The sequence below is a fragment of the Camponotus vicinus genome, unplaced genomic scaffold (genome assembly GCF_025532165.1).
Source record: "Camponotus vicinus isolate PSW18456_S1 unplaced genomic scaffold, iyCamVici1.0 SCAF_8, whole genome shotgun sequence".
Classification (NCBI taxonomy): domain Eukaryota; kingdom Metazoa; phylum Arthropoda; class Insecta; order Hymenoptera; family Formicidae; genus Camponotus; species Camponotus vicinus.
In genome coordinates this window covers 10,256,751-10,277,027 of record NW_028141980.1, presented here as the reverse complement: position 1 = coordinate 10,277,027, position 20,277 = coordinate 10,256,751, and the positions used below count along the sequence as shown (strand labels likewise).

Below are 20,277 nucleotides of genomic sequence, written 5' to 3'. Positions count from 1 at the left end.
GATGGCAATAAAGGGTGCCCTCGCGTGCTTCGCGTCGCGAATCGAAGCGGCATCGCCGTCGAGCTGCAACAAAATATTCGTTCCTCGCGGCAATAAACGATGTCGTTAACGACACACACACACACGTATCCAATGTTCCCTCCTCTCTTTGTATTTCTCTCACGCGCGGCCGTTACTACTGCCCTTTTATTGCCGGTAAATTACACGCTTTATTCAACCGCGCAACGACCCGAAAGCAAACTGTATAATTGAACGGTAGTTAAAACTGCGGTAGGTCAAGTTCCTTTTTATCTCGGTCCTGTGTCCGGCTCGCCTCGTCTTCTTCCTCGTTGTCGTTGCTGTCGTCGCCGCGCCTTCGTTTTATTGTCAGCGTCGCGCCGCACGTCGATATTGGCGTCGCGACGTTTTCCTTATAATTAATTTTTTTCTGTCTCGCAGGCGGAGATCTCTTATCTGCGAGCTCGATCCGGAAGCGGTTTTAATTTAATTCCGCGGAAAACGCGGCGAATTAATTGATCATCACCGGCCGCGCGGCGATCCCGTGCGACCGTCTGATTACGAAATATGTACGAAAATTGCGATAATACGCGATGCGTGCGTGTACGCCAGAATTACAGTGAAATTACGCCACCGGGAGCGTAATTAATTTCGATCGTTATCGCGCGGAATCGGGACGGTTCCGAGAAGGGAAGACGAGGGAGAAACGTGTCGCGCTCTCTGTTTCCACGAGGGCCTCCTCTTCCTTCTCCTTCTCCTCACGATGACACTTAAACACCGACAGCGATAAAATCCACCACACGGTGAAACAAAGTCGTCGGACTAGGCGAAGAGAAACAAGAAGAGAGAGAAAGAGAGAGAAGGAGGCTCGTACCTCGTCTTCTCCAGGTCTAAGAGACGTCGTAAATTTTCGGTTTATAATCGTCGTCGATGCCAAATTACCGGAGACAAAGATTTCTTTCCGCAGGAAGAATCTCTTCTCGATCGTTTTCTCGCGATGAAAATTTGTTACTTAATTCCAAGACATTGTAAATGCAAGATGGCGGCCATGTGACAATCGAGCGCCGGGATCGATGTCTCCGCGATCATTAAGTCGAGAATTTAAGTGACACCTCCACCGAGATAACGTCGCGGTTTATCGTTGCGTCTCGGATCTTTCCTCTCCAAGAGGTGAGATCTCTTCCGAGATTGCGAATCGAGAAAAATGATCATTTATAACGCGAATGATTCAATCTGCTCGTTAAAATCAACGCAATTTTTCTCCATAAATTCATCGATAAAACACTTAACGTTACTATTGACAGATTCACCAACACATATCGAAAAGAAGCTCCAACTCTTTATCCTATCTCTTCCAGAAGAGATCGAATTTATTATTATTTAGGACGTCATTAAAATGAAATTATATCCCCGCTGGACAGACACACAAATATCCGTGGCGAAACGAACGCGGTGGAGTCGAGACTTATTTGCAAGAAGAAGCCGAGCCGATCCGAGGACGAGAGGAGCCGGCGCGATGTCCTTTTATTGTTAAATAAATAATCAACTAGTTGTTCTCCGTGTTAAGCATAATTTATTAGCCTGACTAGCGCTAGGCCCCTTCTCTCTTAAATTCTTTCCTCTCTCGGTTTCTCTCCGCTTCTTCCTTGCTACGACCCCCTTCCACCTCCTCCTTCCTTCTCTCTCTTCTACACCTTTCAAGCTCGTTTCAGGCACGTCTGGAGCGGTTTCTCGCAGTGGTGCACGGTTTCAGACCGCAGATCGTTTATTCTCCGTTTTCGCCCTTCCTGCCCCATCTCGATGCTTTTTTGCGTTGGTGGCTTATGCTGAGAATACGGAGCACGGTTTCCTGCTCCTGTTTCTTTAATTGACAATCCACCACGTTCTCCACAGCTCGCTTCCCCGGGTGGGAACGTATCGACATCCACGACCGGCGACATTGTATTGTTCCTTGAAATTTTTTACAGTCGTACTTTCCTCTCTCTCCCATACCTTCTGCTCATACCTTTCTCACGAACATGTGCTGTTCTTTGTGCGTTCGTCGATTTACGGGTAACAACGAAGCCTATTGCGACCTGGGCGCCAAGAAGTCTCATTAAAGATGCTTTTCTGGGCATTGGAAACTCGATGTTTGCTCAATAACGAATTTGCGAGATTTCGATAAAGAAACAATGTCAACTCATTATCAGAAAATATTTAATTTTTTTAGACAATTGCTTCATATAATTAACTTTATTATAATGTTTTAATGAAAAAAATGTGATAAAATGCTACCAATCTCGTGAAATTAAATTATGATTGATAATAGATGAAAAATACGCGAAGAATTAAGGAATGTACAATAAGTGGTTGAGGCATTCCTCGACAATTTGTAGTCGATGTTAAAGCCAGGCTTCTGAGTTATAAGCACAGATGCGGAGGTTCGTGTCACGCGCACCGGGAGGATAGTTCCGAGGATACCCAAAAAGCATACACGATCGAATCGGTCGGCAACAAGAAGCAGCATCCTCCTCGTCCATTCTGTTACCACCCGGTCAGGTGGGAGTTGAAGAGGATGCAGGACAAGAGGAGCGAGAGTTACGATTTCGTCGGTCAATTTTGCAATAATATTCCCTCTCGTCGAAACAATCATCCTTACGTTGTTCTCTTTTTTTTTCTTTTTGTGTCAAAATTCCTTTTAAATTCTCAGAAATCTATTTCGGTCTCGCTTCGAAGATAATTAAATATTTGTAATCCAACTATATGTGTCGGAAATCCGCTATCTTAACGAGTGTCTCTAACAATAAGTCAGAGATCAAATTTTCTACGAGTTCGTGCTTGACGTAGCATTTGCGGGCGTATTTGTATAAATGCGAGATCTTCTCTTAAATTATACATGTATACATTAGAAAGAGTTTCGTCATCACTACGGCTACACGAAGAATAGCATGGGAACTATTATGCTTATTAAGGTGGAAAGTAATAAATTATAGACGGCTAATAATGGGAACCGCGAGAGGCGTAATTGATGTATGCAAAGGAAGTTGTTCTAGTCTAGCACCGTACGCTCTTCTCGGATACGCGTGTAAATATATATCTATATAATACACGTAATGCATGCGGAAAATATTTAATGACTCAGAGAGAGGCTCGCCGATTCTTTGCCTCTTGCGAGCTTCCTCGGCATCTCTTACGCCGTCGTAGTGTTTAAAATTTGAAAACTAAACTGTTTACTGTATATATGTGCGAGTGCTCCTTTTGTTTTCTATCCTCCTCCGCGTTTTGCCTGAGAGAAGATCAGCAATGCATCTCTCCTCGTCTCTCTCACAGGACAATAAAGATGCCCGCTAAGCGCCACCATATAACGATTCCCCGAGATGTTCTACGACCGAGAGAGAACACGCGACGGAGGTCAATAAATCGATTTCATTCTTAATTAAATCTAAGACAATACCGGCGTTAATTAAAGCAAACAGTCGACGCCAATAAAAGTCGCCGAGATGCCGTAAAAGCGGCGATTTCCAGCTTTATCGAACTGCGTAATCATTTTTTGCGCTTTCCGATTTATGTTTATTACACGACAACCATTTACGGCGCGAAAAGATTTTATTAATTAATTAAAATTAATTTTGTAACAAGTGCAAGAGAAAGAACAACAAGCAACAATAAAAATGCTCGATCGCTTATTGATTCATATACAAGATAAGAAGAGATAAAGAGAGCAAAAAAGAGAAAGAGAGAAAAAGAGAAAAAGAGAAAAAGAAAAAAAGTATGAAGGGAGGAAAAAAACAAGCGTGCCGTTGATACACGTATGCGTACATAGTTTACGCGATAATGGCTGCTCGCCGTGCGATATAGAGATAGCTTCGGTTAAGCTAACGTATCCCTCCGTGCACGAGGAAGCGAGAAGGGTAGGAGGGTCGCCGGTTGGCAGGGTTAAGCATAAATCAATCAGCCTGCATTCAACCGCGAGTCGAGAGGAGGTAACCATCGGCTCGACCGTCTCGAAAGCACCACAGTAGGTTTCTATCAATATTTCTGTTTACACTTGGAAATATTTACGCCCTCTCCGTCTTATCAGAGACGAAGAGACACTTGCCAGGGAAGCTTCCGGTGCTTTACAAAAGAAAAAGACAGAGAAATATATATTTTACATTTAATAATTTTTTTTACAGCCCTCAATGTTTACTTTGAAATATTCCAAGTTTAAGGCAATATCGAGAGATCATCAGGAGGATTTATGATTGAAGACTTTGGTTGCGTGACTCTAATGGCTCTCGATTGCAATGCAGTTCCCATCAGCGTGGAAGACAATCTCGCCTCGTTTGTATCTTTACGTGCCACGACAGCGGCGTGGGTAATTCGCGTTTCATTCGTAACGCGGGTACCTTGCTCGATAGCCCTGTAGTATGAGATCGCATCCTGCTCCTCCATCGTGCCGCACCGTCGCTCGCGATAATAGGATTTCACGTGAGCGGAGCCTCCCAAGCAGCGACGGCCAAAAATCGCAGGATTTTATGTAGCGAGGTGCGGTTGCGGCGCTCAACAGCCACCGGGGTGCACGGAACGAGGACGAGGAGGAAGGAGGTGGAGGAAAAAAGGTCGCAAAAGGGATATAAAGAAAGCGGGGAGACGTTACTCGCGGCGACCGAGGAAAATGGCAAAGAATGGGATGGACGGAGAGCGAGGGAGAGAGAGAAGGAGATGTTGCGGGGCTCCTACAATTTTAATTAACCCGGTACCGGACACACAGAGCCGATCGCGATCGAATCGGGTGCACGATCTACAAGGAATCTACATAAGATCCTCCACTCGCGGCTACAACTCAATCCCCTCTTTATATTCCGCGTTCGAGAGGAGCCCTTTAACCGGGGACCGGTGGGGCCGGACACACATAATCCCGCTTCCTACGCTTCCCTTATCTCGTCCAAGATCGAAGATGGTAGCCTCGCTGCTGGCTCCTCGCCAGGATCTCTCGGCGGGCTCATATTGTCCCTCGTGCGGCATGTAACTTACCGGCGGCGCGAGGGGGATGGTCTCCTCTCCTTCTCACGAAACGCTATCTTGGCTCCGAGAGTGTACTCGCCTCGCCAGTAACGAGCAAATATTTGAACGATAAATGAGAATAGCGCGCATCTTTGATAAGAACGGACGGGATCGACACAATTGTCTTTTTTTATCCTTTACAATTAGGGGGAACGGCGCGTCGAACCACAAGACAGTGCTTTGCGGAAGAATTTCTATTGACTACAGGCTTGATTATAATTCTAACAAAAATTATGGAATACGATCGAGAGAAAAATATTAAATCAACCGCCTCTTTTTACGATCTCTTTTTAATCATTCATCTGGAAAATTATCATCGTGTGATTGCCTTCGAGCCTATTCAATCGAGCATTCAATCCCGTGCTACTCTGCCGACATTAAACGCATAACGCGTGACGAGCGTCTTCGTAATGAGATTGTCGCGATCTTCGGAGAGTGTTTTGTGTGTTCGCGCTGCGAACATCCCGTGTTGCATAAATAAAAATCTCCGTACGTGTCTCACGGTGCATTAACGTTTACGAAACTCGAGCCGAAGCACGAGAGAGGGTAAATAGCGTTTTCAGATCTTCGACATGCTTGCGAGAGAGTCACGATGGCATCTCGCTCTTTTTAGGGCAACAACGACGACAGTCAGTCCTCAATCCCGTATCTCGATAGAAGCAATCGAGTCGCTAATAAAAAAAAAAAGAAAAAAGGACGAGTAATATCGACAATATTCTCTCATCTCCAGGCATCTCCACCAGATTGGTTTAAAACCGACGAGCAAACGCGATGCACGTACGTGTGTATACGTGTACACGAGGATGCGAGCACCAAGGCGCCCGGATCTCGGTGCCGACGAAGATGCGAATGCACCCATACGGCTGAAGGTTGGTAACACGATAGTGGCCGTATGTAAAACCATCTGGTGTAAAACGAGCTGCTCGTTCGAGTATTAAATCGGACCTCTCTTACTCTCTTTCCGATTACTTCCCCCGCTGTCCCACCGTCTTCCTCCTCCTCGTCGTCGTCGTCGTCGTTGGTTACCCGCCGCGACACGCTTTTTTTTTCTTCCCTTCCTCTACCGCAGCAGCGCCCTTTATCCGCCCCCTTCAGCCTCCCTTTTCTCAACCGGCCTGTCGATCGTGCTGGTGGAGATCTCCGCGTCGAGCGCGTGGAATCCGATCAACAATAACCACCGTACATTCCAAGCTTAATGTCACAACGTGCACCAAATGAATTCGTTAACGTTCACGTGCTCACGAGTCGATTCCTCGACCGCCCGATCGAGCGCGTCCCTTCTTATTAAAGTCCGCGTGCTTATCGTGGAGTAGGAAAGGAAGTCTTCCGATGATGATATCGTGTGATGAAATGAATGAATCGAGGACTACCGGTTGAAACATCTTGGTGATACTGACAATATATCACATCGGAAACTGTCAAAAAATGTATATATCCACTGTCATAAATTTATAATATTAAGGATTCTCTCTTATTACGAGTCGATCGTAGGTGTCAGTGACTTAATGGGAATCCACAATGTCGTTAGCGGGATATCGTCGCCAAAAGGAAGGCACGAATTATGCAAGTGAGTCGTGCACGAAAAAGACACAGTCGTCGAAGACTGTTCGTTAAGTCGCGAGGCTGGCGAAGGGGGCCACCGGCCATGGGAAGTGAATCGTCGATTTCTTTTTATGGTGTCTCTCTCTCTCTTTTTTTCCCTCGGGAATCTACCCCTACTCCCCTATGAATCGACGCATACGTGCAACTACGAGAAGCCGCTTAAGGCGCGATGCCCGACGCATTCCTAACGTTAATGCCGGCAAACACATTAGTTAACGACCCTGAAAATGACACTTTGTATCGGCTAATGGGTAATTAAAGTCTCGTGGTTACGTTTCGCGCGGAATTTATTAAACGCGCCGCTCCGGACGCGCGACTCCGGCTGGATATCGAACGCTCGTTTATGGGGATCCGCCACTTAAAACCTGCGAAAATGCAGATAAGGGACGCCTGTGTACATCGAGAGTCTGTGTGCATCGTTTCCGTTGCAGATTGCGATATGTCGTCGTCGGCCAGGTCCGAGAGTCATTCATGTGCGAGTTTGGAACCCCTCGGAGACTACATTCGGCGCCAAACGTGGCAATTTTATTCCACATTCGCGATATAACATGTAAAATGTCGCTTCAAAGGATTATAACTTTAAAAGAAAGTATATATATGTATTATGCGTGTATCTAGAAAAATACTAAATGTCATTTATATTTAATATACGTTTATATGCTAGACGACATTTATATCCCAGAGACTCTAGATGTACAGATAATCCAGCACTGTGATATAAATACGGGACTTCATAACGATCAAAGGTGGCATGTTGCGAAAATAGAAACGGATATAGCCGATCGATGACAGTTCGCGGACGAAATATCGCGAAAGCTGAATTTCGCGTGAAAACATCTCAAGCTTTACTATTCTTTCCATTCTTTTTACGCATGATTCGCCGATATTACGTCGAGAAACTGCGATCGTTCGGCTATAAAATCACTCACGTTGCATGTCATTTTATTCGTATATTCCTTTTTCTCCATAATTATATTAATAATTATTATAAGACGTTCATGAATCAGCGATTGCCGATCCCTCGTCCCTTACGTTTCGCAACCAAGCTTAGACAATAGAATTATCGCATACCATTAGCAGTAACAATTAGCGGCTATAATGGCAAATCGTTTATATCTAATGACATATAAGAGATACAGAGATCGCCGGATATCGCAATGCGACTTTTTGTCAAACGTCGTTACAATTAAATCGCGATGATATTTTTCGATCGATATCTAATAAATGACTTGGTGATTTACATACATTGAAACATCTCTGTTTTCTGTTCTTTTTTATCATAAAGTTATTAATTCCAACGGCTTTGAAACCTCGACTCGTGAGAGACGATTTCTATACGCGTCGTTTCTTGCGTCGTACCCGCTCCTTTTTCGTGTGAAATTTTCTGAGACGATCTCGCGACGAGGATATTTAATAATAGCGCCGGCGTTATTTATCACGCGCCGTTAATGAGAAAGAAGTCGTATGCTGCACGTCATCTCGCGCCGCACCGACTCGTTCTTAATGGCTCTTGCCTACGTTCATCGTAATCTACGGTACAGACTCTATCTACGCGACAACGACATTTAAATTTATCCCCCGAGTCGCGAACGATATCTCTTTGCGATGCGCCGAACGCAAGATTTATTTTTTTTTCTTTTTTTACGAGCGATATTTCATCGGTGGGAGGTTCATGTCGCTTCTTGCACAAAATATTTGCATGAATCACTCTCGAGATTCGCCACTCAAAGGGGAGATGCTCGTTTTATTGATTTCAGAATTTCGCAGTAATAATATGCATCTCGAATTACCATCCTACGTTATACACACTTTAGTACGGATATTAAAATACTTTGTGCGCGAGGAAAAGCAACAAGTATATACGACGTGTACGCTAAAGTTTACATCAAGATAAAAAGCAAAATTCCATACGTCATTCACCGATATTTGTCTTCATTTTTATCCTGCGAGTCTCGCTTTCACGTCCAGCTCCCCCAGATTACGCACATTATCATCTCCAGTTCCCGCATTCAGCATCTTAGCGCGATGCAGGCAAGACAAAAGTTGAAGCGTAAGGGGGAGGAGATGCGGTAGATGAGGCTGTGGAATAGAGAGCAGGGAGCGCGAAGAGGAGCTCGGGGAGGAGGGGCGACGGGACAGGGACTAATGCCTCTTAATGTGGTTCTGGGAGAGCTGGAAGATAATGAAATTGTGGAGAGCGCCCTCAAGTGTCTTAAGAAAGCCCTGCCACTGACCTTTCTCGTAGTTGATTTGCCTCTCCTGCTGCCTCGCGTTGTCGGCCGCGACCTTGAGCAGGCCCTGGATATTCCTCAGCAGGGTCTCCGTACTCGAGACCGAGGGGTCCTGGGCACTCTGAGACACGGCGACCGCCGCCGAGGCTATCTGCGAGTAGTTGAGGGCCTGGGGAGGACTTTCCGAGCCCGGTGCCGGCAACGGCAGATTCTCCGGCACGTCCGACAAATCTGAAAAGCAAGATTTCTCATCTCATTTTCATCCAAAGAATCTCTGGCGAACGAGAGATTGGCTGCGGGAAACCCTCGCCGGCGATAAATAAATGCCGTCTATTCGGTAAAAAGCGTCGAGCTCATTTCGCGTGAGATTCCTTCCTCGCTAAGCGTTGTCGAGAGCAAAACGTCAATGATAAATTCGCCGCAACGAACGTCGAACAACGTCCGACCCCTCCCGACGTGCGAGACTTATACCGCGTGCGTGTCTCGGAGTCGTAATCTCACGACGACTACTTGTTACCCTTCGCCACTTTTTGATTTAACATCAACACGGGCGAATTAAATTCACCGATTGAACGCTACACGTTCCTCGGACGATTAGTCTCGTCTCGGCCTGTTTAGCATCTCACTATGAAATACCGAAAAACACAACGACACATCATTATCGATGATTTTGCAATATAATTTACAGCTCTTCGATTAGCCATGCAAAATTAAAATTCTTACAAGCTACGATGATACATTTTTTCGTTCTAAAAAATTTAGAGTAAAATAAAAATTTCAAGCTTAAAATATCCTATAATCAAATCAATATATTATATGTCTTTTTTGATAACTGAGAGAGTAGATAAAAAAACTGGACCACCAGGACGCTTATAAAGGAAAGCTCTGCTTGAAACATTGACACTTTGCTATTGATCACGCCCTACCTTGAGATCAGTGAGAAGGATCTGGCGGAATCGCGCCGGAATAAAGGATGCCTTATGGTTATTGCCGAAGAGGCCAGAGAGAGTGGCGGTGAGACAAGATGTCTGCGTGGGTTCCCCAGACTTAAGTGATCGCTCGCGGAACAGACCGGCCCGCACCGTAGGCTTTAGCAGCCCGGCTGCTTTACGGCTGGCGATACGTGGTTTATTGTATCGTCTTTTAATTATCTGCGCGCACCTACAACGCCACTCGGCAATCGCGGTTACTTATTGCCATTGGCCGATTTAATGCCCGGCGCGCGTCTTCGATGTTGGCCGGCGTCTTTTGATAGGGAAGCGCGTCGCCTCTCCTTTTGCTCGGTCCCCCCTGTCCACTTAAAAACCTCGATCCTCATTTCCTCTCCTTTTTTTCAGCGCTTATATCTTTCGCGGCGGCCCATTACAATTATCAGGAGAGAAGGAATGAGTCTCTCGGAATCTTTGAACCGCCAAGGCGCGTAAATTTGTCCTTTGCCCTTCGAATTTCTTTCTCTCGACGACGGGGCGGTGGGACCACCGCGATGAAAAAGGCGGAAAATTATTCACGAATAAGTCGTCAAGATGTATCGCTCAAGGAGATTTGAGAAAGGAACAATTTGTCTCGAAGCGAACGATCGGGCTGGGCTCGACCGAGGATTGCCAGATGCAGAAAATCGGAGGAGAAATTTCGGCAAGTCCGATTCCGAGAATGAGAGCGAGAGATAGTGTCTCATTAAATCAGAACCGCATTCCACGAGCGTGTACACTCCCACGGGCGTTCGATGGGGTTCTACTTAGATCATCCGTGAGCAAACCGTAGGTAGGTAGGTATCCATGTTGCGTACGACACGCTGCGAGACACAGATTTGATCCCTTCCCCTCTCCCCCTGCCCTCGTCGTACACGAATTGCGGCGGAATTTATACGTCTAACTCGCGCCTTTCGCGGAATTTAAGGGTCCACTAATTTGGGGGGGATATACGCGGGATCCCGTAATTTTGCGAGCCACAATGTCTTCCAATCCACTTGTCAGCCAACCGGCCTCCTCGCAGCATGAAGAATGGCGAATAATTTTGCGGTTTCTGTGAATTTTACGACTCCCGAAAACGCAATGTCCCGGATTCGTTGATAAATCACCGGGTCCCGCGAATGTGAGATCGCTTTCTCTCTGAACGATTCGACCGCTCGATGCATTAAATCGCGGCTCTAAAGGAACAAAATTAATTAAGACAACGTGAGATGATCGAACGCGTCCTCTCTCGAGCGTTCCCTCCTCTTTCCTTTCCGCAGGAAACGCATTCGTGGAACCGATCTCACGTACGTGGAACGGATACGCGACTTTACAAGCGATCCTCCGGATTCATTAATTGGCCCGGCCAATTAACATGCCGGCGCGACAATGGTTGAGTCGATTAGAAATCAAAACGATTATGATGCCTCGGTGAGTCGGAACAAGGTGAGATAGCGAGACAAAGCTCGGACGGAGATTCTATCTCTCGATCCATCTTTCATTAGAAAAAATGAAACTAAATACCGAAGATGCGAGTCTAATGATCGCTTTGCGCCGACAGTGACGCTTCTCGCGCGGATACCGCGCATTTTAGACAACCCTGCTGAAGAAAATCACGGTTTCACATCGCGAAACACGCGACGCGTCTGACGAATTCATTAAGAGAAGCGATAATTACCTATAATCTTTCTATTGAATATTATTTTCTCGCGTTAATTCGAGGCAATTAAGGACGTTCCGATTTACATGCGACTTGGCAACCGCTGCGACGTGTTTCTCAGAGCACGATGGAAGACGAATCCCGAAGCGTCCCTTGCGCTCTCTCGGTAGAGATGATGGATGAGAGGGCCTGACCCGCCAGCCGTCTAGAAGAACTCGTCTTTAAACGCGGCGTGTCCGGCAAAATCGATATAATTATTTCACAAGCATGAATCTCCTCTCCTTCTCTTTTTCTTTCCTCTTCTGTTTTTCGAGTCGAAATCGTCCTTTCGACTTTCGTCGAACGTCAAAAGCGAGAGAACGCGTTTTAATTGATTGCGAGGCGAACAATCTCCTTCGAGCCCGTCGCTTTATCAGAGATATAATGTATCTGGCAACGCGGATTGCGTTGCTGTCACGCTTCGCGAATGAATCGTTCCTCTCTCCGAATAAAATTAAAAACGTACCCTCGTCCTTTTCGTTGTCATCCTCCAGGTCCTCCGATAGATTATCGTCCTCCTCCTCGTCATCTTGAGAACGGTGCGACGCGCCCGCCTCGCTTCCGGATTGCTCGCCCACACTTCCGCTTCCCACTGTCTTGGAGAGATTTAGAACCGGGCTGTGACCGTTTGAGGAGCCTGAAAACATAGATATCGCTCAAATTAATCAAATGACAATTTGTATTTAATAAGTATATAAAATATACGATCAATATCAGACTCGCAGTGACATTGTCCGTATTTGTGTCCAGCACAATAACGCTGGAAAGCGACGTCAATCTTTCTCGAGGAACGTTCGGTCACGAAGAACGAGATGCGCGTCCATCGACCGGACTGACAAGTTGATGGATTTTATTTGCCGCCGCGCATCCCCGTTTAGACGAGAACAAGCGGACTATCCACTTTCCGAATCTCCCTTTCCTCCCTTCCATCCCGTTGCGACCGACCACCTCTTTCTCTTTCCGCGCATCCCTTTTTCCTTCCTCTGACCTTCCTAAGCGAACGCGCGCGCGTATTTGATATCCTAGTATTTTAATCCTGACATAGATAGATACTGTTTGGGCAACGGTCGTTGGCGCTGACGCATTGCTTCGGGCCACTCGTGATCTCACGGCTACACCAACGAGTACGTGTACATGTATATGGTAGTAAAGACCAGCTCATGTACGAGCCCCGAAGCTCCATGTATCTCATTGGCCATTGAAAGAGAGGGGTCGCGATTTTCTCGGCTCTCTTCCCAACGCGCGATCTAATGAATCGTACATCTTTTGCGTTAAATTGACTCCTACGCACACTTCAGCTGCCGCTGGAGGTTCACATCTACAAGGGTCTCTTGCGCGAATCGATCTCATAAATGTAATTGCATGTGTGTTTGTATCAAAATATAGCAAATAATCAATCGATAAATTGACATTACATATGACAGATTAAAAAATGCGAAGCATGTATTTGGTAAACGTTGAAATGTGTCATCTTTGGCGTAGGTGAGTCTATCACGGAAGGGAAAAAGAGAGAGAAGGATTCCATCGGACGGATTATAATATTATACGGAATCGGAAAAAGAGGTACAAGGACCATGCCGGGGCGTAACCCGATATCGGACTTAATCTCAGAGATCCTAAACGCCCGGGATGGGATCTTCGTTCGACCGCGGACAAACACAAGCCAGATGGAAAGAAAGGTAGAGAAATACAGAAAAGGACGATCGCGATCCAACTCTGTCGGATCTCGCCGCGCCGGACTGTCGTGGTCAAAAATCTTTCTGCGCCGCTTGACTTCGAGTCGATCGACCGTTTTCTGACAACTCTGACGATTAAGCATCTCGCGTTACCGACTTAATCCAGGTGACAGGCGCCGCGACGAGACAGGTAGACAGGAATACGAGAAACGGTATTGGAAATTATAAGCCCGTAAGAAACGTCCATGGAATAACTCGTCGCATTCTTTCGAAGCAGACACTTTCTTTGCTTCACGCATATTGATATTAATTAATTGATAAAAATTAAACAAAGAAATTAAAATGTTTGAAATTTACCGATACGGTTTGATTAAATCGATATTTAAAAAGCATTAATTATTAGTTGATGTTGAATTATTAAATTTTCAACAAATGCAAAATGATAAAAATTGACATAATTACACAGAAAAAAATAAATGTCAAATTAAAACTTATATACTTAAACTAACGCGTTCATTGTTTCGTATATACGCAACAATTTATAATCTTCTTGGAAGAATTTAATAATTTTAAATTTCAACAATATTATAGTCTTATTTTAATATTGCAATTTGTCACCTCAAGAATATATAATTATTTAATTCTACTTTAAGAAATTTATAATCTTTGATTTAAAAATGTTATTTTCTATCTAACATTGTTTCTTTTCATTTCAAGAAAATTAAATCTTAAATCATAAGAATATATTTTTCTCGATTGAACTATATAAAATGGCTTCATTCAAGTAAGCAATTATATTTTTCTTTGATTAACGCAATATAATCTCATTTCAAGATTTCCATGTTAAAACTAAATATATTTTCAAAACAAGAGTGTCCTTTTTTTCTGTGTACGTCAATTAAAACTAAAAAATTAATTTTTCACGCAAACGAAGGAATTGCTATGATTAAACTGCGGTATCGAGAGATTTACTCGTGCAACCTTACCATTGTGCGAGCTGAGGTCCCTGGGTTTGTGGTCCAAAGCCAGCGCTCTCTCGTTGTCGCTTCTCTCCTCGCGGAGCCTGTAACAGAGAAAGAGAAAGAAAAGAAAGGTTTCGTATTAATCCGAGGGGATTTAAATCGAGCGAGCGAACGCGGAGGTGGACTCCGTCGCGCTACGTAGGGTATTAATTAAATAATTATTCTAGTCGCTGGACGCAAGGGATCCGCGTAGGAAGATAAGTATCGGTCTCGCACACCGCGACGCTTCTCGGTCGTATCACTCGTACACCATGTATCGTTCTTAATCGCCTCGTCCTCTGCGACATCGCATTCATTTAATCCGCCACAAAGGCGCCATAAAGAAGAATCTCATTTTTCACGTCGCCAACAATAAGTTGATGAAATTTATTCCAACGTATTTGCAAAACAAAGTGTCTGCAAACAAACGCAGTGGAAACGAATTCGTAAAGCGTGTTTCACAGAAATTCCGCGGTTTTTCCGCTTTAAATTTTACTTCGATTTCCTCTCGAGCATCGTTAATACGACGCCGGAGCTTTAACGCTCCTGCGCCACGAGAAACTTTTAATCTTGGCTTTATATTGTTTGGCACTCGTGCCCTCGGGGTCCATCGTGATTTACCAAGAATCGTTAAGATTTCTGTCTCAATGTCGCATTAAAAAGCGAGCAAGGATTACAGAGTCGGGTGGTTTAGAAACCATCATAAACCCGAGATAAATGAAGAATAAACAAAATAAGAGCTTCTTACAAAATTTTAGTATAATTTCCTCAACGTCACCACGAAAGGTACGATCGATTCTTGCGGCAGATTTTCCACAGATCGCGATTAATGGAATAATTAAAAATTATCAACCCCGTCATACTGTTTAATGAGCGTTTGACTACTCCTCTGAAATAATATCACTTCGCGGCAGAGAGAAAATAATTTTCGGGTGACAAAAGTGAGTTCCGTGATACAAGCCCTTTGGCTAAGGAACAGGCGGGCGGATTCCTTAATCGTGAGTAAAGAGTTGAGGGCGAGAGCGACCCTCGGCAGAAAAAGGGGGATGTCCGCCGATGCCGCAGCTTTTATCATGAGGTTTATAGCAAAGGTCATTGCTTTATATTGCATAGGGTAAAGAAAAAGAAAGAGAGAGAACAAACAAATGCGTCTCACATATAATTATGCTCTTTTACTATTGTATGAACGCTTCTCTTATATCGCTTTCTCTCCCTTTTTTTCTCTCTCTCTCCCACTCTTTCTTATTCTTTTTCGCCTTTTGCCTCTTTCTCTTTTCTCTCCTCTCGTACTCGAGACTCGCCAAATTATCCTCCCGGGTATATTTTTTCCGGCTTCTACGGGTTGTGGTCCGGAGAGGGGGAGGCGCCTTTTTCGCACCTCGAATCGAACCGCGGACCATTAAGTAAGAAGTTAATATCATTAAACATAATATTGGGCGCATCTGGGAGCCGCAGAGCACTTACCGACCCCTCCGTCCACCCTCGCCCCCGCCCCTTGCTCACCGCCGCAAAACCCTCCTGTCTCAGCCCCATACTTCGTTTCTGCACCGCGAACTCGATCCCCCTCGCTCCCCCTCCCCTCGACCCTCTGCAACCGCTTTGCTCCTTTTCACTCCCGCCTGTTTCCTCCCCCCTTCTCTATCCTTAATTTTTTAATGAGAAAATGCTTTCAAAGAGCCGGAGAGAAATACTGTGTCTACGAGCGATAAGTTACGGCGGTGTTAAGGGAAACGGAGAGCGGCTTTATGTGTGCGTTTCGCACAGGCCGCAAAATGTAAAGATTTCCCGACGAGGAAGAGAATCTAAAAAAAAAAGAATACTTCTTCAACATAATAATGGCAGTGACACGACGTCGCCATCGGGCACCGCAATAATTCGAATAACAATTTAATTTCGACGATAATAAAATTTTAATTGGTAATGCGAGTCTATCAAGACAGTGGCGGTGGCGTCTTGTATCCCGCTCTTTCATATTCCCCCTTTTTCCGACAACAAAATCGTCGACAATCTTCGGAAGTAGTCAAGTAGCGAGTGGGGAAGAACGTCAGGCGGAAGCGCGTGGGTGGAAAGAAGAGACGCAACGCGCAGAGTCGATTCATTTAGACGTCGCGGCCTCGCAATAACCGGCAACGAACCCGGGGGTTATTAAATTTGTAATTAGTCGAATATTACGCTCGACGTCGCCGCGCATTTTCGCGTATGTACGTGCATGTTGGCGTGTATCCGCGTACGCGAATGCGTTAATGCGGGTTTCATTATGCGCACGTAATACCGCTCCTACGTTCGCGGATCTCTCGACGATATCCGAATAATTAGCGATCGCGGTTCTCTACCTCGAGGTGCGCCGTCTCGTACGCGAGAGAAGGAGAGGGAAGGATAACCACCGTTTCCCCGGCGTTTCGACGAGAAAAAGCGAGAGGCAGCATTTATATTAAATTCGTCGTCGCGAGAATTAATTCCTCCGTAAACGATCACGGCCGCGAATCGCTCGCCCACGCAAAACTAATAAGCCGCGCGCCGAAAACGCGCAGGACCCTTCCGTATCCTTAGCTTTAATTTTGCGTCGGTAATGACGAGCTCTGCGGGGATTCCCCATCCGATGTTCAGAAATGGCCGCTTCGAGCAGCGGGAGTTCATTAAAGGCGGGCGAGGCTTCGAAGACCGAGAAAGAAAGATCGGCTGCGATTCCTGATATTATTTGACGAAATTAGATCGCTGAATCCGATAACGCGGAGGTTCCTCTCGATGCTCTTCTCTCCTCCCGGCCATATTTTTCCGGTCGGAATTCCGGGGAGACGTATGTATGTTTTTTCAGCCGCTTTGACGTTTTCGATCAAAACGGGACGCGCGACAAACAATGGGGTGGGATTTCCGCGTCCACCCCAAACGCATCGTGCGCATAACGCATCCGATAATGACGATAGCAATTGTAATTTCGGCACGACAAAGGGCCTCTGTAAAATGGCGAAGGTATGTCCCCGCGCTCTTCGATCCGGCGCGGCCGTCCAACAGCTTTTTTAATAAACGATACACGTGCCATCGGCGTTCCGGCATTCACATACGCCGATGAATTTTTATCGCGACGCGTAGTCGCATGTCGCGGCGTGTAAACATTTTTTTTTATACCTAAATCGCGAATCCCCAATTATTCGCGCGTTTATCCCGTTATCGAGTAACGTAAAGCCCGAACGTCGTAACGCCGGTCGACACGCTGTTACATTCATAACCATCGAGCGAACGAGACGAAAATTTTGCAGAGCCGCTAACTGACGTGAAAATTTTAATCGCCGAAAAAAATTGCAGTCCACTTTGTATAAAATAAATTATCAAAAGGTACTTTAAAATGATTCACATGCAACTTTTGAATTAAACTAAATTGCTAAAAGATATATATATATATATATATATATATATATATATATGTAATTATCTAATGCTAACTTGATACGAGTGATTTCGCGTGTGTTTAATTCTATACAAAATTAATCTCGTAGGAGGGCGCGACATTTTCTCTCCGTACATCTCGAGGAGGGTCGTTTCCTCGTAGATATTTCGACCAAGTCGAAATAATAAACGACCTGGATCTGCGTGGAGGGTCGTAACATGATCCTTAGCGCGTGCTTTTGCGAGTCCAGGAGTGAAAATTCCACCCTTAGGACCGTGACATTCGAGGCGAAAGGGGTTCCGCGACTCTCTCGTAACGAGTGTCCTCGTTGCAGACGCAACGCGATCTTAAAGGGATACTTGCAATTGTAAGAGAATCTAAAAATCTCACTAAATTATATCTATATCAATTCTTGTTTCATAGATATAATTTCGCGTTGGCACGATGCACGTCAATTTAGCGAGGGCGCGATCTAATTCAAACAAACGTAAGGGCGGAGAGGAAAAATGGGGGACTTAATTCGGGAACGTGGCGAGACCATAAATTACTGACGGGAGATTCCTCGCTGACGTACTACAAGCGTTGAAACTCCGGTTCCTTCGCGCGAAGGGCGATGGATTCGAATTACAAACGATGCCGTCGCCGACAAAAAGGGCCGGGAGTCCGATCCTCCGTATTCTCTCTCTTGCCAGATCCTTACAGATATTATCCGGCATATCGCGAGAGACGGACAACATTTATCAAACTGCGCGCGACCCGTGGAAGGCCCCTTCCCGAATTCAATCAGCGGATGCCTGACATTCCACAAACATCAATAGGGCAAGTGAAATAAGACGTCTGACTTTTTCCGACATTAATTTCTGATTTTCTTCGATTCAATCTCAAAATTCCAAGTTGTGAGAAAAATCACTGCCGCATTTATTTATAAGATATAATTATTTGAATTTTAATTTCGTACTGTCAAAAGTGCGAGATGATTAATATATTCGTCTCTTCTCATTTCTAAACTATTCCGTATTGTGTATCTAAAAATTTCGGCGGATTCTTTGCAATCCAAAACAAGGAACATTTTTTCCCCCGTAAATATTAATTCGATCCTCAACGAGAGCTGTACGATACTCGTGTAGTATGCCAGCAATATTGACTAAACACTGAATGTGCATCTCTAATAAACACTTCCCGCTTCGGAATTTGTCTATCGGAAAATAATCGCCGGTATTTGGCAACAAGAGCAGCGCCATTGCAAAATCCATAAACATCATATCGGCATTCTCATGCCGGATATAGTAACTGACACATACTAGTACACGTATTACCATCAACTATATACTCTCAAGAATGCACAGAAACGCGTGGAAAAATCGTCAATTCTTATCACGTAAAGTTAAAACGCAAACAGCTGACACAAGAGACACACACACACTTGACACATTATTTTCAAGTCGCTCGTTCGAGAGAGTACCTACGCATTTTTTAAATTAGTTCTCACTTCTTCGGACCCTCGTCGTTTTGACTGATAGATCTGAGCGGCGATCACGACGCAATCGTACACAGGCTACCGTAGCTAACTCCATATCAATCCATGTGTATTCGCCCTCGCGCCTTCCCGCTCGTAACGAGTCATGATAAATGACATGAGGCCCGCCGACAATTGAGATTAATTCACCGGCGTGCGTCTTGCAATTGACTTTGACGTCTGCACAATCCGAGGCGGCTTCCACGCCGGAAATCGCGCCGATCTCTCTCTCCTTCTCTCTCTTGGCGCGGGCGACTCGTCGTCAAAATTCGATTCTCGGCGAAATTATTTCGAGAAATCGATCGAAGCGCGGCATCTCGCTAGGAAAGGAAGATGAGCGGAAGATCGGCGAACGACGACGCGGCCCCCTTTCCTTTCGCATCCGACGAACCGGGCTAATTATGTATCCCCTGCGGGACCCCCGCGGACAGGAAATGAGACTCCCCGAGTTCTCCTCATCCGTTCCATGTACACGTATACACAAGGATACGCGCACACATCCGCGCGAGCGACGTACGTATCCCCGCGGAGGTTGAAGTGAAAACGCAGTTGTATTAAGCCCGGCCGAGGGGATCAGATACGAGGCGGCGGCGATAACCTCCGACTTTATCCTCGCGCGGGACAGCGGTTTAATTAGACGACGCCCGAGATTCGCCTAGAAATGTTGATTGAGCTAAATTGTTTTCCTCGGGGGCATGCACACCGTCTTCGTCGTCATTCGACCGAGGCGTTTTCCCTCACCCAGGTCGAGGGACACCTATCCCGCGCGTTCCGGGGGTGCTAAGGAGACAATGCTGATTAAGCGACGAGATAACCGGCTGTTTAGTCAAACGACTCCCGGATCGTTTCGACGGCCCGATTGTTTCGCCTCGGATTTTCACCGGGGACAGGCTTGTTAATTCACTCCGCAGATCCTGCCGGGAGGATTTAACACAAAGTACGGTTACGCGGAATAATTTTAAGCGGGAATACGCATTCGCATCTCAAACTAAAAGCGATAAAAGAATAAAATATTTTATCATTATTGACGAGTTTGCTTACGTCGCGATGATACGTTGATGACGCGCGAATAGAAACATTAATACGAAAGGTCATAATTTTCTGGAAGCAAGCGCTTAAAATGAGGACGCGAAGCGGAACGATTTTTCTGTCATCGAACATTCGGAGAGTACTACTCGTAACCGTTAACGTCGGC

The 20,277-nt window shown here is 45.4% G+C and overlaps 1 protein-coding gene across 6 annotated transcripts in view; it reads right to left on the bottom strand.

Annotated features, from left to right (window-relative positions):
- Positions 1-20,277, bottom strand: part of Dac (dachshund family transcription factor) — a 178,058-nt gene that overhangs the window by 48,784 nt on the left and 108,997 nt on the right. For all 6 annotated transcript variants that reach the window (XM_083107154.1, XM_083107151.1, XM_083107149.1 and 3 more), the window contains 3 exons: positions 14,167-14,243; positions 11,971-12,141; positions 8,859-9,086 (listed from right to left, as the gene is read on the bottom strand). In XM_083107154.1, the coding sequence (XP_082963280.1) occupies positions 8,859-9,086; positions 11,971-12,141; positions 14,167-14,243 (476 nt within the window). The remainder of the gene's footprint in view (positions 1-8,858; positions 9,087-11,970; positions 12,142-14,166; positions 14,244-20,277) is intronic.